General features: G+C 37.7%; 1 protein-coding gene and 1 long non-coding RNA gene across 7 annotated transcripts in view; one reads left to right on the forward strand and one right to left on the reverse strand.

Annotated features, from left to right (window-relative positions):
- The window catches only part of CAB39 (calcium binding protein 39), a 63037-nt gene that overhangs the window by 22872 nt on the left and 14952 nt on the right, over positions 1-25213 (reverse strand). For 3 of the 4 annotated variants that reach the window (XM_045030786.1, XM_045030785.1, XM_045030787.1), the window contains one exon: positions 10671-10828. In XM_045030786.1, the coding sequence (XP_044886721.1) occupies positions 10671-10784 (114 nt within the window). In that variant the 5' untranslated portion in view covers positions 10785-10828. Of the gene's footprint in view, positions 1-10670; positions 10829-17914; positions 18023-25213 lie in introns of those variants that run through there. The other variant, XM_045030788.1, reaches the window with a different exon arrangement.
- The window catches only part of LOC123377644, a 47846-nt gene that overhangs the window by 10644 nt on the left and 11989 nt on the right, over positions 1-25213 (forward strand). Inside the window, exons 2-5 of one of the 3 annotated variants that reach the window (XR_006582259.1) lie at positions 6767-6817; positions 7751-7807; positions 9924-10039; positions 17942-18515. This is a non-coding gene — a long non-coding RNA (uncharacterized LOC123377644). Of the gene's footprint in view, positions 1-6766; positions 6818-7750; positions 7808-9923; positions 10040-17941; positions 18516-25213 lie in introns of those variants that run through there. The other 2 variants (XR_006582261.1, XR_006582260.1) reach the window with 2 other exon arrangements.

A 25213-nucleotide genomic window follows, 5' to 3' on the forward strand; every position in this document is an offset into this window, starting at 1 on the left:
TTAAAAAAACAGGTGGACAAGGTTTTGTGGTTTTTTTCCTTCTGAAACAAACAGAACAAAGGGTTTCAGAATTAAATTATTTTTAAAAATATGAAACCTGATGATTTAGGCTACATTTTCATTAGAAAAATCTAAATCCTGAGGCAAAACTGCCTATTATGAAACAAGTCTGAAGAATAGTTTGCTCCTCAGAAGAACTGTCATGAGAAACTACTCCAATTTATCAGTGCACCTTGCTTGTTTTAAAAATCTTTTCCTCAAGAATATAATATAATATAATATATGGAGATACACACCTCTGCCTCAATAATAACACTACCCGATATAACACGAATTCGGATATAATGCGGTAAAGCAGAGCTCCGAGGGGGCGGGGCTGCGCACTCTGGTGGATCAAAGCAAATTCGATATAATATCGTTTCACCTATAACACGGTAAGATTTTTTGGCTCCCGAGGACAGCATTATATCAAGGTAGAGGTGTACCTATCTCATAGAACTGGAAGGGACCCCAAAGGTCATCAAGTCCAGCCCCCTGCTTTCCCTGAAAGGTCATCGAGTCCAGCCCCCTGCCTTCACTAACAGGACCAAGTACTGATTTTGCCCCAGATCCCTAAGTGGCCCCCTCAAGGATTGAACTCACAACTCTGGGTTTAGCAGGCCAATGCTCAAGCCACTGAGCGATCCCTCGAGCCACATAGTTAAATACAAACACAACAACATGACTTTATAAAAGCTCACTGCCCTACTTAAAGTAGGAGGGATATTTTGTGGAACAATTACTGTTTTAAGCATGTTTAACTAGCATTAGCTTGCTGACAAATTATTGAAAAATGAACATTGTACAAAACCAGTTATAATCTAATTATTTGTACACATGGTTTGCCCGTAGGGTCTTCAACAAGCACAATGCTTCATAAGCACACCGAGGCATAATGATTACCTGATCTGAGCCAATGAAGTTCATGTACACTCCAGGTTTAATTACACTTGTATTATTGGTAGTACATGAAATAATAAAATAATACATTAATAAAAAGGGAGAATGATTGCTTTCAGAACACTATTTATCTAACAAGCAGTTTGCTAAGAAGGTTACTTTTTGTGGCTTATAAAGCTGTAGAGAAGCCTAAAAGTCAGCAAAACCAATGTACAACTACAGAATAAGACAGTCTAGTTTTGAAATAGGCAAAAAGCAGGGACTACTGTGAACTGTAACATCTCCATATTGGTTTTAGCTCTTCAGTTAGCTCTTTTATACTGCCTCAGATTCCCTTTGATTTTTGTTCCAAATCCCAGCTGTTTTCCTATTGCAAATATTGTGAAATTTTTATCAATGTGACCTTAGTATGGCAACAAGAAATATAGACTGGACATTAACTCTACAGGTCACAAATGAATATTCCAAATAAATATAGCACACAAACAATACACGACCGTTTTATTCTTTTACATTGAAGAGGATGTAATTTTAGGGGGAAGAAAGTGGAAAAAAATTTCAAGCCCCCTCCTGAGACAAGATTGCTGTTAGAAAATAAGGCTGGGTTCACCAGGCCCAATGACATGAAGATAAGAGAGAGCTGTTGCATCTCCCACTCAACTCTAAATTGTGCAATGGGGTAAGTACATTTCTTATAGTCCTTTAAACATTCAGAAATGTCTTCAGGAAAAATCCCGTTCAGTGGGGATTTCATTTTTTTTTTTGAGGGGTGAATGTAAGGTGGCAGGAAGGAGGGAGAGAAGCTGCACTATCTATCAAGAGGAGGGTATTGACAGTCTCTCCTGAGACCACCGCTGGCACAGCCACTGAAGCCAAGTCCACGTATCAGAAAGGAGTAACCAACAATGAAGATTCAAACAGTGCCTGTCCTACTTAAGGATGATTTAGGGATAAGGGCAAAAAGGAAAAAGGGATACCAACAGCTTTGGGTGACCAGGGTTAGCAGGTGCCATTTTGGGCAAGACTGCTGGTGATAAGAATGACTGGGGCTCTCACTTTTTTCCGCCTCCTTTGGGAAAAAACTTGAGAGGACTGCCATAGCAATCAGGTATACTTGAAGGCTCTCTTGCAAGGAAGAGGACTAGAGATTTAAGCTATTACACAGTAAAAAAAAAAAAGCTTGTGTTTCCACCAAACATTTAATACCTTTCAAAAAGCCTATGGAATTCTTGACAAGCCACTCTGATGTTAATATAAAAGTGAATAACTTCCCAAATAGGCCTTTCCATGACTTGATAGTTTTCCATGCTCTCAGAGCCTGAGGAGACCTTTTGAATAAGCCTCATTCAAAGTCCTTAGGAGAAGCTGTTTTTGAGATAAGACATGGCCAAAAAAAAACAACCAACCAAACAAAAAACACCCAAACCTTAGAATTTTCAAAACATGATTAGCAAAATAAATAAATAGCTGGCATGTTCCATATCTCATTTCATATCTCAACAATTATTTGTCTGAATCACAACTGTGGACCAAAAAATTAGTCTCTGGCCATGTACTACAGGTACAAAATCTGAAGTATGTTTTCTGAGGATTTTAGAGGAAGAAGCAAAAATTGATCTTATAACGGAAAGCAAGTCTCAACCTTGACTACTAAGAGACTCTTACTTCTTCATAAGTTCCTCTTGATCTAACTCTCATAAGCAACAGGGACAGAAAGCAAGCTCATTCTAGACTCCTGCTCTGTCCTCCTACATGTCATATGCTAGAGGAACTGACCATTCATGATGATCAGTGCCATTTTTAGATGGATTATGGTCAGAGTGAACCCTAGGCAAAACATTACCTGAAAAAAAAATGACTTGGGCAACTTTCAGTCTAAAGCGACTATATTCCCACACATACCAAGTACAATTTTGCTTCACCTTTACTAGAAAGCAGTAAGATTGTCTTAACCTTAACTATATTCATGCTACTCTCTGACTTATTTTTGCTGCTAATTTGTGTGGTCATTAAAGATCAGTTTCATTGTATTTAAAGCTACTACTAGAGTAAGGCTGATTCAACTACAGGGATCAAGGAAGAGCTCTATTACAGTATTGCGGAATTTCTCTTAATAGACACTAACAGGTTTATAGTGTAAAGTAAATAACTACATTAGAGTGCTAAGTGAAAATAAAATTAACAAAGTTATTAGTAAAAAGAAAAGGAATTGCCACCTACAAAGGTACTGGCAAGATTTTCCTATGTAACAGAAAGGGCTATGTTCAAATGTTCAACATTAATGGATTCCTGCTTTGGGTAAAGAGTCCCCAGTGTAAGTTCAAAGATACAAAGAAACTGATCTGAAAACTGAAGAAAGTCAAGTGGAAAGTAAGATTAACTTTCAGCCATCAGAAAATCTGTCATTTTTCTCAGCATAAGCCAGGTACACTTTTCTAACTAAATGCTGGCAAAGAGTGAGCACAGATCATTGTTTGACAAAAAAAGTTGGGAAAAACTGACCATGTTTGGGAATAAACGTCCAAAACTAAAATATAAATAAAGGAAAAGAAATTTAAGAAACAAATAACATGTTCACTTCAATAAATTAACGCATCAATTAAAATACAGGTTATGAAATCACTTATTATACCAGAACAGGTTGCATGTCTTTCAATATCCACAAACATCCCTATGGTTTACTCCCAAAATAGCACTAGAGACACATAAGCCTATTTTACATAGACACACACAGCCCTTAAAGTTTCCTCCACAGTTAAGCAATGCAAATCCCAAATATTTTGTTTAGAGGGTTCGTATAGCTAAAGTTCTTGAGCTGCAAAATCTTTCATAAAGAAATAGGGCTTAAAAGCACCATCTTAACTAATAGAAATGGTAGGAAAAGATTCAGGGTGAAAATTCACATTAAATATCTAAGCTAAGGATAAAATACATTGTCTTTGCACTTTTATGCTATAAAATCATCACAAATGCTAACAAGCTGTAGCTCAGAATCTGCATTTACTACACCTCTACCCCAATATAACACTGTCCTCAGGAGCCAAAAAAATCTAACCATGTTATAGGTGAAACCGTGTTATATCGAACTTGCTTTGATCCACCGGAGTGCGCAGCCCCGGCCCCCTGGAGTGCTGCTTTACTGCGTTATATCAAAATTTGTGTTATATCGGGTCGCGTTATATTGGGGTAGAGGTATATTTGTTATCTCAAAAGAACGCATTCTACACAGCAGCATCCAACGGGTAGAAAATACTGAGGTTACTTAATATTTTATTTTAGGTTCTTAATATTATAGTATTATAAATGTGTGTTTTGGAAATACTACTAAAATGTATGCATTTCTGCACAATATCCCATTACAACCACCAATCTGGATCAGCATTATTAATCTATATTTTAAGGTAAAAATTACACCAATTTTTCAGTAGAGACCCATTTGTAAAGGCAACATTAAAGAACCTGATTCCCTTAGTGTAGGTGCATACTCTCTAACTTATTACTTCAAACAATTTGTATAACGAACCAATTAAGTAGTTAATCTTTAATTTTCCTTCCGCTGTGAACAGGCTTTATACATTTGCATTACACAGTGATTCAGTGTAAAGTAAAAAGTTAGTTCACTGAATGAAACTACAATAAAAGCTTTATTTATGACTTCTTGTCAATATGACATCATATTTCACTTTGAAAATTAGGATCCAATACAACAGCACCCTACATTGTACATGTATACAGTACAGACCATTTTAAGGAGTCATTAGCTGAAGAAGGGAAGGTTTTTATTTTAAGGTCTTCGATAGGAAGTTACATTCCCCCTCCCTCTTCGGTGATATGGACTACACATTCAGTGTAACAATGTTGGTCCTAGGATATTGGAGACACAAGGTGGGTGGGGTACTATCTTTTACTGGACCAACTTCGGTTGGTGGGGGAAACAAGCTTTCAAACTCAATCAGAAGAGCTCCATGTAAGATAGAAAGCTTGTCTCTCTCACCAATAGAAGTTGGTCCAATAAAATATATTACCTCTTAATCAACAATCTAGACAAACAGTTCCCAAATGACGAGTCAAGGCAAGTGGGAGGGCCAAGACTGGAGCCATAGAGTAGATTGATACAAAGTCAGAAGTAGGGAAGAGCAAGTCTAACAAGTTTATTACATAAATAAATATTTACCTGCACAACAGCAATCATGTGCGCCACAAACCAAATAAATTGGCAGTATAAAAATAAATGCTGAGGCAAACCAAAAAGGGGGAATAGATAAAAATAAATACAAATTAATGTTCTAGTTCAGAGTTAAGTCTGATTTATATTAAAGGAACTGTTTGAACATGGAACCAAACATATGGAAAAAGTTTTCTCCTCATCCAAACATCTTCTGAAGAGACTCTTCCTCCTTGCCCTTCTCACGCCCTCCAATAACTATCAACATCAGCAGGCTGCTGCCTCTGACTGAAAGAAGTGAGTGGATTGCATTTCAGTAAAGTGGCACAAGCATATGTAATCAGAGTAGACGAAAACCAAATAAAGTGTCGAGAGGTAGTGTCAGCTTCCTTTTCAAAAGATTTAGTGTCTAATTAGCTAATTTTCAGTCTTCTAGTATGTACTGCAAATCTATAAAACATTCAGAAATAAATTGTGGAGAAATAAATTGTTACACCCTAAAAAAAAAAATCATTGAACTCTGAGCTGTAATGAAACAGATTTTGTTCAGGTACTAGGGAGACTACCTCTTGTATAATTGAAAAAGATGTGCCATAATCTCTAACATCTCATGTGTTTGTATCTCACAAAATTTCTTCCATGCTGATCATGTAGCACATGCTTTGTGTGAATGTGTGCATACACTGTCCAGCATCTTATAATCTGTCTCTTTCCATCTTCTGAGAGTGAAAGAAAGGCAAAATGTGTAATAAAGATAAATCACCCTCCTAATGGAATGTCAGGGTTATCTTTTAAAGTTGAAAAAACTTCTATTCAAATTTTCTCTTTACAATTCTACATTCCAAGAGCAACAATTTATTAAATGGTGTATCAGAATAGTAACAGAATTATATGATGTCATAGTAACAGTAATATGATTTTCTGCTATTGCTCCATGGGAAATATTATAAGCTACATATTAAATACAAAAACTATGCTAATGCAGTGCTATAGTAGAAATGTTCAAACTTGTGTGTTTGGAGTCTCAGCCATAAGAGTTGAAGAGAATAAGTTCATTAACAGTGGAATTCTTTTGTACTGCAAAAACTTTTCTTCCAAAGAATTTCCCTATAAGCATAGGTTCATTTTAACCAAAACTGAAATTTTCATACTGCAATCCATTAAAAAGGCAGGGCTACCCTTCATCTTCACAATAAATCAGTTCTATTGTACTGCATTGTGTAATCTTAGATCACATATTTTAAATTACACATGGCCAAGTGTAGGCAAAATATGAAATTCCACGTACTTAATTTTAAGAAAGGTAAACAAGTGCAGAAAAAGTAAGTATTTAAAAACAAACAATACTGGAGGAATAAGGATATCCTTTACATCACAAATAATCAACACTAATACAATGGACACACTGCTCAACTTGTGTTCATTATAGCTATTTGGCAGGTTATTTATACAGGTCCCTAAAAGGAGCAAGAAGAGTAAAAAGTGGAGCAGAAGACGAGATAAACAGAGAAAGAGGGTAAAAATAGTACTAGCTTGGAAATCTGGAAGAGATATGTTATTTTGCTACCCCTTTGGTAGCACAGAATTATGAGCTATGATATGGTAAACTACCTTTCAGAAATAACTAAGGGGGAAAAATAAGCCTTTTTTTCCTCTTGATAGGCCAATCTTCCATGATACGTGTTGAGATAACCAGCTTCCATTCATCTTGAGGTAGGGATGTTGGTCTTTTAAAAGGGTAATTGGAAGATTATGTTGCAGAGAGGATGAAAACTACAGTCTAGGCCTTACAAATGAAGATGAGTAAGTAAGATGTAGATGTGCACAAACACTTTTTTCAATACAGGCTGACTTAGGCAAAGAAGCATATTGTCCATATGTAGGGCTGGGTCAAAAGTTTTCCATCAAAACTGGTCTTCTATGGAAAACTGGGTTTTCAACCAAATTATTATTATTATTATTATTATTATTAACAAAAAGTAACTGTTTTCTGCAAAAAAATTCAATTTTTCATTGAAAACCCAAATATTTCCATTTGGAAATGCTGCTGTAGTGCTTCATGTGCCCAGTTCTCCTCTATAAGCATGATTCCCTAGCCAGACTACATCTCTTACGATGCACCATTGGAGTCCCTGGCCATGGTACACCGCCCTCGCTTCTCCAGGACGACAGAGGAAACAGCTCTACAACTGTTTCCCATTTGGGGATACAATTATTTGGGAAGTATAATCTAACACAAATCCACAGGGACCTGACTCTTTAGATTTTCAAATGTCTTGTTTTCAAACCAAGCATGATTAGTCTCCGATTCAGAGGCGAGAGTGGGCTTTCAAGATCATTAGCTTCTATGTTTGTTCCAGGTGGGCCCACAGGATAAAGCTAGCCTATTCTGAGAAGTCTCTTGGTGAATGCTCTTGTCCCAGACATTTCAGATAGTAAATGTGCATTCATCAACTTTTGTCCACTGGACAGGAAGCATAATGCTTGAATACATATGGCATCTACAAGAAATCAACCAAACTGTGATGTTTGGGTTGTGCAACAAAGTACCTACATGTTTATATGAGTCACCTATGTAACTTTAAAGTATGCCCTCCGCAGTTTCCTTCTAATGTTTGTTACCGGCCTTGTCTTACTTCATTTCAGATTAGATTGGAAGGTCTTTGAGGCAATTTCAGTTGTGATCCACCACACTGCAGATCCGTAAGTTTATCATCATAGTTTCTCAGTTACACTAAGCAAATTGCCAATAAAATATATATTTTTAAAAAAGTTAGACTAAATCACTAAAAAATTAAGCTAAAACTACCAACAGGGAAAAGGCATAGTAATGAGAAAGCAGCAAAGAGTCCTGTGGCATCTTATAGACTAACAGACGTTTTGGAGCATGAGCTTTCGTGGGTGAATACCCACTTCGTTGGATGCATGTAGAAAATTCCACTACATGCATCCGACGAAGTGGGTATTCACCCACGAAAGCTCATGCTCCAAAACGTCTGTTAGTCTATAAGGTGCCACAGGACTCTTTGCTGCTTTTACAGATCCAGACTAACACGGTTACCCCTCTAATATTAATGAGAGAATAAGTAAAGGGGTGTGCTTGTGGCCTTGAGCCCTTTTATATCCCCACTTTGAATATTTAGATGCGAGTGACTGACCTCAAGAACTACAGCAATATGTTGCAGGAGAAAAGTGTGTCTTGGTGTCACTGAGTCCAGAAAGGGAATTTTGCAGAGGAAGGGCAATTATCTGTTTAGTATAGTGTGGATTTGAAAGTCAGTATTTTATATCCTGAAAAACATGCAAAATTTAAAATCTGAGTGATGAATGCCCTTATTTTTCAATCTTTTTTTTTTTTTCAAATTCAGTGTACTACACATTCTATATTCAGAGATATAGTGTGTATGCATCAAGGCTTTGATTCTGTGAGCATTTAAGGCAGCATATATACAACTTTAAACAAATATTTTTACACCTCAGTCCCACTGAAGAGGCCCCATGTTTAGAGTTTCACCTCCAAACAATTTTTTGTTTCTACCTGAAAATGTTTATACTCTGGTTATAGGAAGTTTAAATAAACCCATAGTACTAGTGACTGAGGTAAATTGTAATCACATTCTTTTTTTTAGGTTACCATTGAGAAATTAATGTTCATCCATTATATGAGTTTAAAGGCTCTCTATGAATCATTCTAATGAAAGATCAGTCAGCATTTATCTCTACTATGTGCTTGAGGGACTTCCACTACCTGGAATATTATTTGTACACAGAACAAATTTACTTTTTTTTTTTAAATTAAAATATCTGGCATTTGAAAGTATGGATGCTCTGAGCAAATATATTCTGAGATCTATTAATCAACAAAGAATATCCAACCACTACATCCTCTGTAAAAATTTCCAGATTTACTTCGCACTTCCTATCAAGAATGTACCACAATATCCTGTATTAGCCAAGATAACAACATGTGTATTTTGATGTACAGAGCAGTAAAAACTGCATGCTGATTTACATCTTTGTATGCAAGCTGGCTTACAAAACATTTTAAATTTCATCTTTAGTTATGGCTTTGGGATTTGAGAGTTTTACTGTTTTTAAATGCTGGTTCCCTTTGCAGAATATTACCCACTCACTTACTGCCTCTTTCAAGTTGAGGTCTTTGCAGATGAACTTCTTGCACCAGCATTATATAGGGAAGGCTAAATGGTTCTTGTGCCTTCCTTTAGAGTAATTCCTTAAGCAGTTATTTAGGTGGCTGATGGCTCGTCCATATTTTCCCACATAGCCTTGTCCTTTGGCAGTTGTTTTGGAAAAAAGAAAATTCTCAAACAATGCAGGCTGAACATTAATTAGGAAAACACACTAATCCTTCTCTTACACTATGATGAAGTTTTTAATTAACACTTCATTCCATCCACTATTGAATTGTATGTGCCTCCCATACTATTCATCTCGCCAAGAGACCTGCAGATACTTTTTACCATCGTTTATTATTAACTTATTGGCACTGAAGTAGCACCCCAAAGGCTCCAAAAATAAGGATTAGAAACCCACTGTGTTTGGTGTTGTACAAACATATGGCTCCTGCACCAAAATGTTCACAATATAATCTGAAACAAGACATAATAAGTAATGAGAAACATGGAAAGAGGACAAGAGTAATGATAAAGATCAGGTCGCTACATGGGTCAGAGTTATTACATAACTTGATCAGTCCTGACAGTTCTAAATCACAACAAACTTTATTTGAAACAAATAAAATATACTACTGCAGACTGATGCACAACATAACCATTACTTGTTGGCTGATTTCTTGTAGGAGACATGGGTCTTAGGGAGGATCTTCCACAGGAGTCATTTAATAAAGAAGATGCAATGAAACTTGTCTTATGTGATAAGCTCAAAGAACTGACAACAACTGGTTGCTTAAGGAAGGTAATCTTATTATAAAATTGTAGAATTGTATTTCATATGTAGGGGGTTACTTTGGAACAGTTTCTTAACACAGAAGGTTGCCTAACAAAGATTCTCATGTAGAGGTACTGGTGTACTTCTAGACTAAACATTCACTACGTCAACTGAAGTTTTCTTTAATATCCAGGCCATTATTATTATTTGCATTCTGGTACCATATGCGTATTCCTCGAGTGGCTTCAGGGTAATGGTCGTTGCTCAATGTCCACGGGCGTTAGGTCACTAATATGGAATTTTCCCCTTATGTACAAGGATTGCTATTGACAGTCAACAGCTGTATATCTTTTTTCCATTAAAATTAGATCCATAGAGAATTAATTCCTTCTCTGTAAGCAACCAACTTAGAAGTTAATTCTAAACATATCAGTGGCCAAAGGCAGAAGGACCCAAGGTCAACAAAGATCAAAGCACCAGTTTAACAAAACATAAAACTTTTCTTCATCTTTAGTGTGTGAAGGGAAATCAAAATACTTCTATTTAGTTTACATATGTTAATTTATAAATCCTGTAAATTCTGTTTTCCCTCCCAAAATTAAAGTTTAATATTTCACTAGCAAAAGATTAAATCCCATAGAAAGTGCCATAAATATACCTTTTCTGCCTTTTTGTCAGAGATATCTTGCTTTTCTAGAACTGCCATACTCTCCTTCAGATTCTTCACTATGTCTGCAGGAGACTTGTGGGACTTGCCAAAGGGGAATGGCATTATTGCAAGCTATACAGGTCTTCCTTCTGCAGCTCCTACTTCACCTGGAAACAGAAAATAAAAGAATATCAGAGGCGGAAATAGTGGGTCCACAGTGATAGCATATATGAAGAGCTAGAAAGCGTTATAAAGGCATCAGTATGCAGTGTAATCAGTTAAACTAGAACACAAAACCATCTCTAAATTGTACACTATTTGAGTTTCTAATTTTCTAGAACATGGAATAAAGAATCCAAGAAATCAAACTGAAATCATTATCTAGCGTTTCAGACAGATATTAAAAATTATACCCAGGACCACGGTACTGTACAAATAGCACAGTTCAAAGTCACATGCTAGCCAGATAAAAATATAGAGGTTATTCCAATTTATGCTGGCAAGAAAAATCAAATCACTAACAATAGGATTTGTCCTGCCTTATTGTTGCTGAGTACTGAAACTTATTTTCAAATGAATGCATAGATGGCTGCTTGCAAAAGAATTTTATTACCAGTACCAAGGATTAAACAAAGCATTTAGGGTCAGACTCTGTCAGACTGAAGATCACATTAACAGAGACAGTTCTTTCAAAGATGAGGTATGCCCTCTGCCCTAAGTTAGCAGACTTTTCCAAGGGATAGTTAGCACTTGCATTAAATATATTCATACCTATGTCTAAATTAAATAGGAAGTCGAAAGATTTTCTAGTGCATAAGTAAAAAAAACTTTTACCAGTATAAATGCTTCAATACCAGAGCTTTAGTTCCTAAACTTGTTTATCTTCATTCACACAATATAGTTTCCCCTGAAACGATTTCACAAATTGCACTTCTAGAACTCTAGACCAGCTACAAGTGAACAGAAAATCCCACACTGAAAAATGCTGATGGGTTACTTCTGCAGGAGACAAAAGACATTTGAAGCTGACAAAGCAGAGGTCACAATGTCATTACAAAAAAAGGATGTCACCCTGAACTTCAGTTATTTTCTATCTCTACCTGCCAATGAGAACGATAACCAGTCAGCATGGATCAGCATAAAAAACTAGCATCTAATTTATAGCAAAGCTTCTTATCTAATATAATACAAACACTTGTTACATGTCACTTAAATAAAAGTTCCTCCCATAGGTCACTAAGCTAGAATACTGAAATTTTGTACATTCACTCATTATGGACTCCAAACATTTTAGTTTGATCTTTCCATCACAGGTCACTAAAAGCTTTTCAGTTTTAAGATTTCAACCATTCAAGTGCCTTTAGTTGTAAATTAGAAGTATTAATTTGCAAAAGTTTAGCTTTTTACATGAGCCAGTTATGTCAGGTATGAGGCCAAAAATTTGAAGAACTGAATGTCATAGGATACCAGATCTATTTAAGATTTTAGCCAAGAAAATTCCCATAAATATGTAAATCGAGTATGTAATTATAAAACTTACTATAACTGCTGCATGCTGCTGTATAAGAAATAATACAGCTGCTCATGAAGAGATGCATTCCTGCAGTAAGTAGTATTTAAATCAGTCTACTCTTGAAGCGAAAGTAGCAAAACATCAGTATAATGGAAGTGACCAGACCTCTCACGCTTCCAAATACAGTATTTTCACTTATTAATTTATGCAAGCAATATGTCCAATATTTAGATGTGGTGAAATTACTCCTTTTCCACCATATCTCAAAACATCTTAATCAGCACTGATAAAAGGCTGAAAAATTGAGTATCTATGAACAGAGAATTGATAACTTGAGATAATAGCATACCCGTTATTGATGAAAAATTACTTTAAGACAATAAAATTAAATAATGTCTCAATATTTTACCAAATGTGAGTGCAATGCAGTACCATCTTCAGCGAAAACATGACTATCAACTATTATTTAATAAAAATGATGCTATTTTCAAACAGGGATTTACAGGTATTCCAGGATTTTTTAGAAGCAAGAGAGGGGCAGGATGACACTCCTTTTAGAAATTACATGTGACATTTAAAGTGTTTCCATAAAGTATGATTCCACTCTGAAAACTGCTTCTGTACAAAGTGGAATCAAGGCTTTCCATATCTGTCTCAATCACTTCCAGACAGAATCTGCTCAGTTTACCAGTTTAAAAGATTTTTTCCCCCAAATCACTAGCCCTGCCAACACAAACTGGGATCTAAAAGTCAAGCTGAATTTTTTTATGGTTTGCTTATCATTATTGGTAATAAATACAATAAAAGCCAAATTGTCCACCAGTTACACCTGTATAACCCCTTTATCTTCAATTAAGATTGGACAGGTGTAAATGAAGGTAGAATTTGGTCCAAACTGTTTTGTTGAAGATGTGAGAGCAAGAGTAGAAATCAAGATCCAGAACCAAGAGAGCTATGGGGAATAAATGTTACTAAATGTAGAGTAGAAAAAAATATTTTATTATGAAATAAACATCTATGACAGAACACAATGTAGGGAGCAGATCTATTGCTATTGTTATATACTCTTTTTTCTGCCCACAATTACACTGCTTTCAGAATAAAAATTATCGCAAAGAACTACACTAACTCATTTAACTATAGGCAATCAGATAAATCCAATTTCTAGGTTTACAAGTTTTATAAACTTCCCTCTAGAGGATAGTGCCTTCACCTATTTAAAATCGTCTAGCCTCTACATTTGCAGGAAGGCCTGTGATTTGACTTGCCTGTCATAGTTTTATGAGCTCCATATCAGTAATACGGTACATGGACATATACATGATTTTGGGGTATATTTGCAAGAATTTTAATTTGAAGATTTGAGGATAAAAAAATTAATAGAATTCAATACATTCCCAAAAATGTCACGTATTCATATTTGACTATACTCTATCCGTAAATAGAGAAGTTTCATTGTGAGTTTTTGATAAGCAATTTATAAAAATAAGCCAACTGGCAATAGCAAGCAAATCCAAGTCCTGAGTCACAGCAGGTGCAGGGAGAGATCACTGCTGCAAGGTGCTTTATGTATTATATAAAACTAAGCAAATGAGTTATTTGTGCTATTTCTGTTGCAGAAATAGAGTGACACTAGTGGGAACCTCATTTGTGTCTCCTGAGACTGAAATTCCTACTAAAAAGCCAGTGCTGCATCTTGCTAAAGAAGCCGGGGTATCCCTCTATATTTTAGAACAGGGGTAGACAACTTGCGGCACACGAGCTGATTTTCAGAGGCACTCACACTGCCCAGGTCCTGGCCACCAGTCTGGGGGGCTCTGCATTTTAATTTAATTTTAAATGACGCTTCTTAAACATTTTTAAAACCATATTTACTTTACATACAACAATGGTTTGGTTATATATTATAGACTTATAGAAAGATACCTTCTAAAAATGTTAAAATGTATTACTGGCACACGAAACCTTAAATTAGAGTGAATAAATGAAGACTCAGCACACCACTTCTCAAAGGTTGCCGACCCGTTCTAGAAACATAATGGATACAGCTGTGAAGGGGGAAAAAACATATGAAGTGTGACAGACTGACATCCTAAAATACCCTGAATAAACCTTTTGGAATTAAGATAAACTTCACTGAATAAGGGTTAGTACCTTTGGGGTACATTGTATTAAAAATGTAATTGCGTATGTGTTGCTGTGGAATTGTATGTACCTCCTCTAGCATGGAGGTGATGCTCATGAATTTCCTCAGTTATCAGCCTTTGAATCCACACCTCTGGGGAGATATGCATATACTAGTTCAAACTTCATTCTCCAGAGACCAACAGACAAAGAAAAGACTTTTGGATAAAAGCTTGGGGTTTAAACTGACTCAGGGCCTTCTGCCTGATCCAGCAAATGGACAGGACCTCTGGTTCACGGACGGCCCGGCCCCAATCCTTAGAGAATTGGAAGTACTTGGCCTACTGAGGCCTCATAAGACTGTGTAACTGTTCTGAGCTGAAGCTCTGATGAACTTGTAACCACAAAGAAACGCATAGGGTGGGCTGATGCCTAGTAAACTTATTAGCATGCATGTTCTTTTATTGTTTTTAATGTTTTCTCTGTAATGTTTTTTACCTTAAGAATAAAGTAAGCTTGCTTGGAAAGAACTATGGGGTAGCTTCCATTTATAGCAAGACTCAAGTATTAAGGCCAGAAGGGACCATTACGATCATGTAGTCTGACCTTCTGCAAATTGCAATACACAGAACCTCACCTCAAGCAGGTATGTTTAGAGAGACTGTCTTTACTGGGAAATGCACAGTGAAGGCAAGAAATTGTTCAGCCTAGACGTACCCTTGTCAGAAGGAAGTGAGATGTGGGTCTCCACCCAAGAGAGGCATCAGCTGGGAAGCTAGAAGCCTGAAAGTGGGTGTCCTTGCTGGACCACTGAGGAGGAATACAAGTCCAGTTGCCCTCAATTGTAACATGAAGCACTTAAACAACAAGGAGTCCGGTGGCATCTTAAAGAGTAACAGATTTACTTGGGCATAAGCTTTTGTGGATAAAAAACCCACTTCTTCAGATGCATGGAGAAGAAGAAGTGGATTTTTATCCACGAAAGATTATGCCCAAGTAAATCTGTTAGTCTTTAAGGTGCCACTGGACTCCTTGGGGACACAGACTACCCCCGATACATGAATCGCTTAGGATCTCTCTCTCTTGCTAACCTGGGGAAACTTTTTTGTTTGTTTGTTTTTGCAGACTAAAGGTAATAATTGGAGATATACCAATCTCCTAGAACTGGAAGGGACCTCGAAAGGTCATCGAGTCCAGCCCCCTGCCTTCACTAGCAGGACCAATTTTTTTGCCCCAGATCCCTAAGCGGCCCCCTCAAGGATTGAACTCTCAACCCTGGGTTTAGCAGGCCAATGCTCAAACCACTGAGCTATCCCTCCTTACTTAAACAGCTTTGTTTGCCACTTTAAAAATTACCTCGAGACCTTTTTCAAAAAGTTAGTCTGCTAATAAGCACCTGGACAGCTTTATCTTTTGAATTAGCATGTTTCTTTGCTTCGTCCCTCATTCTCAGTAATCATTATTCATTAATCATTATTCATTTGTGAATTGAGGCCACAAATAACCTTCCACTGAGCACTTATCACAGAATCATAAGCACACTTTACTGTCTGCACTAACCTAACAGGATCTGGTAGAAAGAGAAAAGTTTGACCCAGCCAAATGAAAACCAAGATGTTTAAAGTATCACTATTGTGTTCAAATTTGGAAAACACAGAATGTAACTTTTTTTTGTTTAGTGCAAGCGGATATCAAAAACAAGAACACGGCACAGTCAATTCTCCAAAAGCTAAACAGGGCACTAAGAATGTGATATAATATCTTTTTCCTCTAAGACTTAGACTTAATTTCAAACCAATGACTTAGACTCTAAGTCATTGGTTTGAAATTAACACACAAATAATGTCTATAAACAGTTGCCACAGAATGGCTACATATGAAATGCATTGGTGTTTTTGGCCCAGTTCCTACTGGACGAGCATCCACATGATAAAGCCTACTATCAATTGATAGTCTTACTGTAAGGCTCAGCAGAGATGCCAAATGGTGGATGTGTACAGAAATTAAAGGTAATCCCCCTAGTTCAGTGTTGAGGTACCTGCTGAAACAAGTACAATCAACCCTTAGAGTTCAACAAAATCAGATCTTCCTTTCCCTCCAAAACCAAGAGTATATTAAAAAGCTACATTACATTTTTTGTCTAACTTCTGATTTATTTATTAACCTTCAAGGAAAAGCTCCCCATTTCCAATTTCATTATTTCAGTGTGAAAATATTACTTTAAATACAGACAAAGATGCAGGCCTCCCTCCTACCTACTTAAAGGAGACTTCACTTGTACCCTCTCTTACAGCTTGAGGTTGGAAACTGCCATTCTATCCTTTTCCTACTCTCAACCTTACCCCACCATCCTTGTTTCTTTTTACAATTAGCATCTTGCTTACATGGAACTACATTTTGGATTTTACTTATGCATGCCATGTTCTGAAGGGGTCCCACAGCTGGCAGACAGGGTCAATACTAACAAAGTGAACATCCAGACATTTGGGGTAACAGGACATGGTGGCTCATTGTGTCAGATTGTACAGAATTTCTAATTGTGCCAAGGTCTGATTTGGCTGTGCAAAATTTGCTTGATAAACATTAGTTTAAATCAACAGTTCTCAAACTATGGGCTGGGCCTCCCAAGGAAGTGTGGGAATGTGTGCTGCCTTTAAAAAACAAACAAACAAACAAACAAACAAAAAAACTCTGGCTATCAGCCCCGGGCTCATGCAGAAGGGCTGTGCACACGCAGGAGGTGGGGGATAAAGGGGCAGCTGGATACCCACCACCCGGGCTCAAACTCACCCTTCCCCTCCACCAGGAGGCAGCCCAGGCTCCCTAACCCTTTCCTCCTCCTCCTATCCCCGCAGTCCCTCATCTGGAGGTGGTGGGGCTCTGGCTGTCAGTCCCAGGATGGCAGCAGTAGCACAAAAGTAAAGGCAGCAGTGGGGCACTAAGTCTTCTGTGAAAAGTGATATTGATGAACATCACTTTTCACACTGACACCCTTATTTCTGTGCTGCTGCTGGCATGGCATTGCCTTCATATCTGGGCACCCAGCCAGCAGACGCTGCTCTACACTTTGCCTTTAGAGCTGAGTAGCAGGGTGCATAAACAACTACTGACACAAAGAAGGGGAGCCCAATCAAATAAGTCTTTAAATCATAAATAGTTTGTAACGGCTGTATGGAATATGGGTTAAATTGTAACCAATTTTAAACTACTACGGTTAACAAATGATAACCATTAAGATTGCCTTGCTGCTTTAAAAAATAATAATAATAGATAATGCTTGAAAAAGTTAATCTACAGGGACACTTGTTTCTCTTGCTCAAGAAAAACTAGAACAAATGCAAGAACACTGACATGCAGTTTCTTCCTTGTGATTAATTTAATATACTAAGGAACAAGATTTCTACTTCTCATTTGAAATGTCAGAAAGTGCACTCTCCTACAGGCTAATTCAAATACGGGTTAGAAAGAGATACACTGAAACAGTGTAATCATCCAATAAGGGAAGTTATTTAAGCAAGGAGTGACGAAATTAAAAATAAGTTGATTGCATGACTATTACTAAGAAAAACATTCTGAGAACAAAGTACAAATAGTAGTACAGTACATCTTCACTTACTGGCATCTCTATTAAATTACTCCATAGAGGGCTGGATTACAGGCACTCAAACTTCACTAGCGTGGACCTCAACAACTCTCTTGAAGCTAGAACGAAGTTCAAGGAACACTGAAGAACAGAGGAAGGCAGAGAAAATATTGTCTTCCTATGACATTTTTACAAAACTATGAAAACATTTGTACAAAGTATCCCTTTGTGAGGTATCATTTGAAAACTCATAATTCACTGACCATTATTGTCCTTGTAAAGTATGCATGGCAACACTGTATGTAAAGTTACAAGATTCTACCGTATGATGTTACAGTAGCCCAAATCAGTTCCTCAGAGACAAAATGCTAGTCAGCACCTCAGCCAGGTTTCAGCATAATCAAATGGACTATCACCTGATTAAGGGGACATGTTTGGAAGAAAGGCATAAGTGAGAAATTTACATATTGGCAAATAAACAGCTGGGGTTCCCGTTCAAAACAGACTTGCTGCCACCTGAACTCTAGCTGGAGTGGATACTCCAAAAAGAGAAAGGCTATAAGAGGGGGAACAGAGGACAGAAATCACCTCTCTCCGCTCATTTTTACTCACTGCATCAACATTTGAAAGATAAAGGAAGCATCAATGAACTGAGTGAGTGGTCCTGATTGAAGGAGTTCAGCCAGGAAAAGCATGTGATGAGAAAAAACTTTGCTTTGAATTCAATTAGCTTGTTCAGTTAAGTATTAGTTTACATTTTACACCTTTTATTTCTTTGTAGCCAATTCTGACTTTTATGCCTCATTACTTGTAATCACTTAAATTCTTTCTGTGGTTAATAAATTTGTTTTATTGTTTTATCTAAATGAATGCATGTTTGAAGTATCTGGAGCCTCCATTTGAGATAACAGGGTTTGTGCATATCATTTTCTATTAATGAAATGATGGACTTTCTGTGAGTTTGTACTTCACAGAAGGAAAGAACTGGGCAGTACAAGATGCACATTTCTGAGGACAAGACTGGCACTGGGAATTTGCTGGTGCCACTCTGCAATATAATTTAGAAGTGGCTGGCTAGAAGTATTCATATCATTTAGTTGGGAGAGATTTTGCATGCGATAGGCTGTGTGTGACTATGCTGTGTGTGAATGAACAGGTCAGGAGCGGTTGTTCTCACAGCAAAGCAGTGTGAAAGTTGGAGGGTTGAAGGGACACAGCTGTTCAATTGTCCAGATTGTACTCTGGTGAATGTCACACTTCCATTTCTGGTTATGTATTAGATCAGAAATCCCGGACTGCCCTGCTCTGGCGGAAAAAAAGTTCTCTCAGACTTGTCAAATTTCCCTGTGACTTCTAGAAATTAATTATATTAAGATATAGTTGCACAGAATTCCTACTTTCACACATTTGGCAAGTAATCAGCTACAACAGTCAAATTCTAATGCCGCCTACAACTTTATTCTTTCAATTGTAGGGCTTCTAATTTAACAATGTCTTTTTTGTCTGTCACTTTTTTAAAATGTACCATAGACCAAAACAGTGTCAAATACTCAAATGTATGTTGACTCATTTAGAAGTACAGAGGTTGAGATGAAATGGTTGTATTCCATTTAATATGTAATGGATGAGGGAAGCAGGCCAAGAAAAACAAGTTATCTCTTGGTAGCTATAATGAAAAAGCACCTTTTGATAACAATTGCACAGATATGTTAAGACCTAACGCCTAATGAGCAAGCACAGAAAATGTTCTTCTATTGTGCGAGCAGATAAGATGTAGCAACTTGTTAAAAATTAAACAAAATCGGCATAATTTAAATAAGGCAGAACTACTAATATCAAGTCAATTATTTAGAAACAATGTTAAAAATGTACAGATTGACTTAAACACAAGAAAAGATGACAATAATGAGTCTAAAAGGATAAAATTTTGTTTTATTGTTAAGCCAATATTAAAAACAGAACAATCATTTACAATCTTGCATCTAATCACACCAGTTTCAATTATTTTAGGAATTTATTTCAAAATACCTGTCAGCAAGTCTGATTGGCAGAAGCCCTGGGGAGGGGGGTTCGCCTTCCTCTGCAGTGTGGGGCACAGGTCACTTGTTGGAAGATTCTCTGCACCTTGAAGTCTTTAAACCATGATTTGAGGACTTCAATGGCTCAGACACAGGTTTGATCCAGGAGTGGGTAAGTAAAATTCTGTGGCCTGCACTGTGCAGGAGGTCAGATAAGATGATCATAATGGTCCCTTCTGACCTTAAAGTCTATGATTCTATGTCTGTAACAATACAGACACACACAAAAACTTCCCTGGAAGAAGTATGTTAAAGAAATCCCTATGACAAACCAGTTCCTGTTTCTCTGCCCCCCACCCCCAAAGCCCAGCCATGGGGGTACTCCCCCCCAGTCCAGACAAACGCACTCACTACCCCTCAAGAGCCCCAGTTATGGCCCCCTGCCAGCCCAGACATTCGCATCCTCTTCCTCCTAGAGCCAAGGGATCCAGAGGGAGAAACAGCCTGATGTTGGGTCCCAGGTTTGTGAGGAGTTTCCTGCACGCCATCTTCTTTCTTCAGGGTATGCTGGGAAATGGAACCCTCCATGCTCCCCCCACCTCCCCCCGGCAGTCTCTTCTATTTGCAATCTGAGCTCTGCTGGGTCCAGCAGCCCCTGGTGGCAACCAGCAGCTCTGCAGCCCGTTTCTGGGTGGGAAAAAGGAAATTCCGCACACAACATTAATTTTTGCGCAAATTCTGCATTGTGCAGTAGCACAGAATTCCCCAAGGAGTAACAGGCCTTATGGCCAGAAGGGACCATTAGATCATCTAGTCTGACCTGTGTAAGACAGACCATAGGATTTCACCCAATTACTCCTGTATGGAGCCCAATAACTTAGGTTTGACTAAATCCCATATCTACCAGAAAGGCATCCAGCCTTGATCTGAAAATATCAAGAGATGGAGAATCCACCACATCTTCTGGTACCTGATCTCAGCAGTTAATCACCTACACTATTACAAATTTGTGCTGGATGTTTAATTTGACTTAGTCTGGCTTTAACTTGCAGCCACTGGTTTTTGTTACATCTTTCTCCACTAGAGTAAAGAGCCCTTTGGTACCCAGTACTTTCTCCCCTGGAACGTTTTATAAACAGTTATCAAGTCATCGCTCAATATTTTGATAAGCAAAATTGATTTAACTCTTTAAAGTTCTCACTGTAATACAACAGGAGGATTTTGTCAGCATAGGTATATTTGCAATCCCCAATAGCGTTGAGTATAAGTACGGTTATATTGGTATAACTGAATCTACATTAGGGCTTTTACCAGCATCGCTATGTCAATAACAAGAAAGTCAGACGCACACCCCCAATAGGTGTATCTACGCCAGTGTAACTTGTGTGTCTAGATCATGCCGAGGTCATTTTTTTTCTAAACCTCAAATAATTTTTGTGGCTTCTCTCTGTACCCTCTCCAGTCTTTCAGCAGTCTTTAAATATTGTTACCAGACCATACACAGTATTTCAGAATGTCTTGCCAATGCCTTATGTAGATAAAATCACCTCCTTTCCTAGTCTCTATTCTCCCCGTCTATACATCCAAATATTGCATTGATCCTTTTTGCCACAGCACCACATTGGGCATTCATGTTGAGTTACAATGACCCTTAAATCTTTTTCAGGATTTACTGACCTGAAGAGCTCTGTGTAAGTGCGACAGCTTGTCTCTTTCTAACTTCACTAACAGAAGTTGGTCCAATAAAAGATACTACTTCACTCACCTTTTCTCTCTGCTATGCAGGATAAAGTCTCCAATTCTGTAATCAAAGACTACGTTCTTTGTTCTTAGATGTACAACCTTGCATTTTTGAACGAACCCAGTTTACCAAGCAATCCAGATCACTGTGTATGAAACTGCCCTATCCTCATCATTTGTCATTATGCCAATCTTTGGCATCCAAAAATTTTATCAGCAGTGATTTTATATTTACTTCCAGATCACAGATAAAAATATTGAACAGCATCAGACATAGAATCAATCCATGCAGAAACACTAGCATGCAAAAGTAAACAACATTAAAAGCAGCAAATACTCCACTATAATGCTTGGCATGAATTAACTGTATACAGTTATCTGTATACAGTTTATAAATGATACTTCTTATAAGTCACTACAAATTTTTTCATCTATATCAGTCAAGAAAGGCATATAGAGTGGCTGTTAGGGCTGGAAGTGCCTACTTTTTTCATCAAGATTATTGTACTCCATCCAATGCACAATATTAGCATCCTGCTTATAAGGTAGAAACACTATCATCAATTATTGATCATGCAGTAGCACCCAAAGGTCTCAATCAGGACTTTTTTTTAAACTGTTCCAGCTATTATTGCTTACCGCTTTGCTTCATGCAGCAATGAACTATTTGCAGTGTTACCAATTGAAAGGTGGTAAATTTTAAAAAAATCCTCTTTTCTAACCAAAGAACAGTTTTAAAATGAAAAATGGTAAGTGACAGCTATTAAGCGCTTTTCTACACAACAAAATTGGTTGACTTAATTTAGGTTGACCTACAGACACTACAGTAATTCAATCAGCTGTTGGTGTCCACACTATCCTCCTGCCGGTGCAGTGTGTCCTCACCAGGAGCGCTTGCAACAACTAAAGTGGGGCATTGACAGCTCAGTGCAGGGCACTGACAGTCACCCAGGGCTCACAACTGGAGCCCCCCCATCTAGCCCAGGGTGACAGCCCCAGCTGTGAGCCCCACGCAGGCTCACTTTCACAGCACAGAGCCTACCAGCAGTGAAACTGACATTCTTTTCATTTTCACACTGCTACTGTTTCTGTTCAGGGGAGCTCCATGGGGAGCTGGGGCTCTCAATGCCAGCAGCCAGGCTCGGAGTGGGGAGCCCAGGCAGCAGCCTGCTGGGAGGTGGGCGCCCGTGGGGCAGCAGGGTTCCCAGCAATGTGAGGGGAGCCTAGACAGCAGCCCACTGGGAGCAGGTAGCCGAGAGTCCGAGGGCAGCCAGGCTCTAGCTGGAGCCTCCCACTCACCCTGGGGTGACAGCCCTAGTTGTGAGCCAGGCACAGGGTTAACAGTAGGGAACCTACCAACCTTTCTTGTCAATATCACGGCTCCACCAGGGAGCCATGAAATTGACAGGAATTTTAGCCACTAGCCAATGTAAGTACCGCAGTGTCTACAGGGACACAACATCACCCTAACTACACTAACATAAGCCCTATGCCTCTCGTGGAGATGGAGTTATTATGTCAGTCTAGTACGGCACTTACATCAGTGGGAGCAAGATTGTAGTGTAGACACTGACAGTTAGGGCGACATCAGCTGCCTTATGTCGACCTAACTCTGTAGTGAAAACCAAGCCTAAGAAAGCCATTGTACTGGACAGAATGTGAAATGGAACTGAAGAGATGGGTTCAAAGTGACCTTAATGTTTTAATAACTAGAGTATCCAGGGTAACAGAAGACTTAAAGGGAGGTAGGATACAAAGGAAAGTGATGGCTTTCAGGAATCTGCTACTATTAGATTTCAAACATAAACCCTGTTTGCGAACAGACTGTCAAATTAGAAACTGAGTTTTGATTTGACTGCTCAGATTTGTTTTATTATTTGCTGTCCACGAACATATTATGATCTAAGTTTTGTTTGTAACAATGTTCACATCCAGCCAGTTTCTGGTCCACAGCAGAAATTTAATAAAGAGCCGGTGAAAGCTGATGTAGTTTATAAAGGTTAGCTCATCAACAAGGGAGCAGAAAGACCATTATGTAACTCAGGTGATAGTCAGTACTAGTTCCACATATTGGCTATTGCAATACTGAACAAACAACCAAATAATCCATACAAATAGTCTGCTAACCTTTCAGAGCTCAAATGTGTTCTGAAAAATTATTGATTCCAACACAATCTTTTATGATTTTCTTTAATTAGAAAGCACACTTGTTAGTTAAAACACAAAAGTTTTACATTTTTAAATGAAATAATATATACTATGCAATTCAGTTAATAAGTATTAATTCCTCAAACACAGAAATGTGCAAAACTGTGTATTGTTCAAAATTAGCTTCCTATGCGATATGTAATTCCCAAATACTTCAGTCTACTAATTACTTAGACCTATCATTTTTTCATATTCTCTCTCAAATACCAATACACTTATCAATATTTATGCTTCTATTTATTTATTTATTTATAAACACCTACCCTAGAAAGAAGTTTCAAACAAAACAATAAGAATGGGCTAAAACACTGATTCCACCTTCCATGATTATACTTGCACAATATTCTAGCAGTGAATTATGACAACCCCATTTCCTTAAAGTGCTCATCTTGTGCTACATTTAAGATGATGTTAGCATCAAAGGATTTCAGTCTTTGCTTTTCAGCTGATTGAACAACAATCACCAACTCATCTTTGCCATTTTTGGGATAACAGAGATTGCTCCTGCATGAAACTCATGTTGAAAAGTATAATCACAGGTGCATTTTGGTGCTAATCACTGAAAATGTCTCATAGGATCATATTCATCAATGTTCTTCTATTCTACTTTTACAGTGAAAGTTTTGTTCAGTGCCATATTTGATCTCTGAGAACCAAATCAAATGCTTTCAGCACTTGTTGAAATGAGCACAAATCCTTTTTTTCACACTAACTTGCTTGACAATGTTTACATTTCACTTTAGAACAATCTGTTTTCATTACTTTAATCTAGTCTGTAGTTTCCTACCTCTGTTTTAGGCATGTTGAGTGAGGTGAATTCATACTCAGATGTTTGACAACCACTGATCACCTACTTGCATTATTTACCAACATATTTCACATTTACTACAGTCAGTCTAAAAAACAACATAGTAAATTCAACACAAGACTGAATAATCAGATTAGCAATGCAGCTCATAACCATACCTATATTTCCCACTAGCCACACTCCTCTCTCCAATCACCAAAGACTCTAAGATTCTACTTGTCTGACAGATGAGGAACAAGATCACCTACACCATGATGCAGAAGATTCACAGATTTTTATTAGGCTTCATTAGCTCAGTGTCAGAGGTTCCCCTACCGAACAAATATAACCCACATTTTGCCCATAGCAACTGAATAAACACACAAGCACATTTTTATAGACACTTAGTTCACTAAAAAGATAGATCACAACTTTTGAGGGATTTTATAGATGACTTTCAAACTCAAATACCACTATTATTCTTAATATTTAAAAACCAAATCCCAAAACTTTGTAAATGTTCTAGAAAAATATCACAGATTTATGACTTAGCTTCTCTTCCTGGTGTGCAGTTTAAAG

Source organism: Mauremys mutica, chromosome 9, assembly GCF_020497125.1.
Source record: "Mauremys mutica isolate MM-2020 ecotype Southern chromosome 9, ASM2049712v1, whole genome shotgun sequence".
Lineage (NCBI taxonomy): Eukaryota > Metazoa > Chordata > Testudines > Geoemydidae > Mauremys > Mauremys mutica.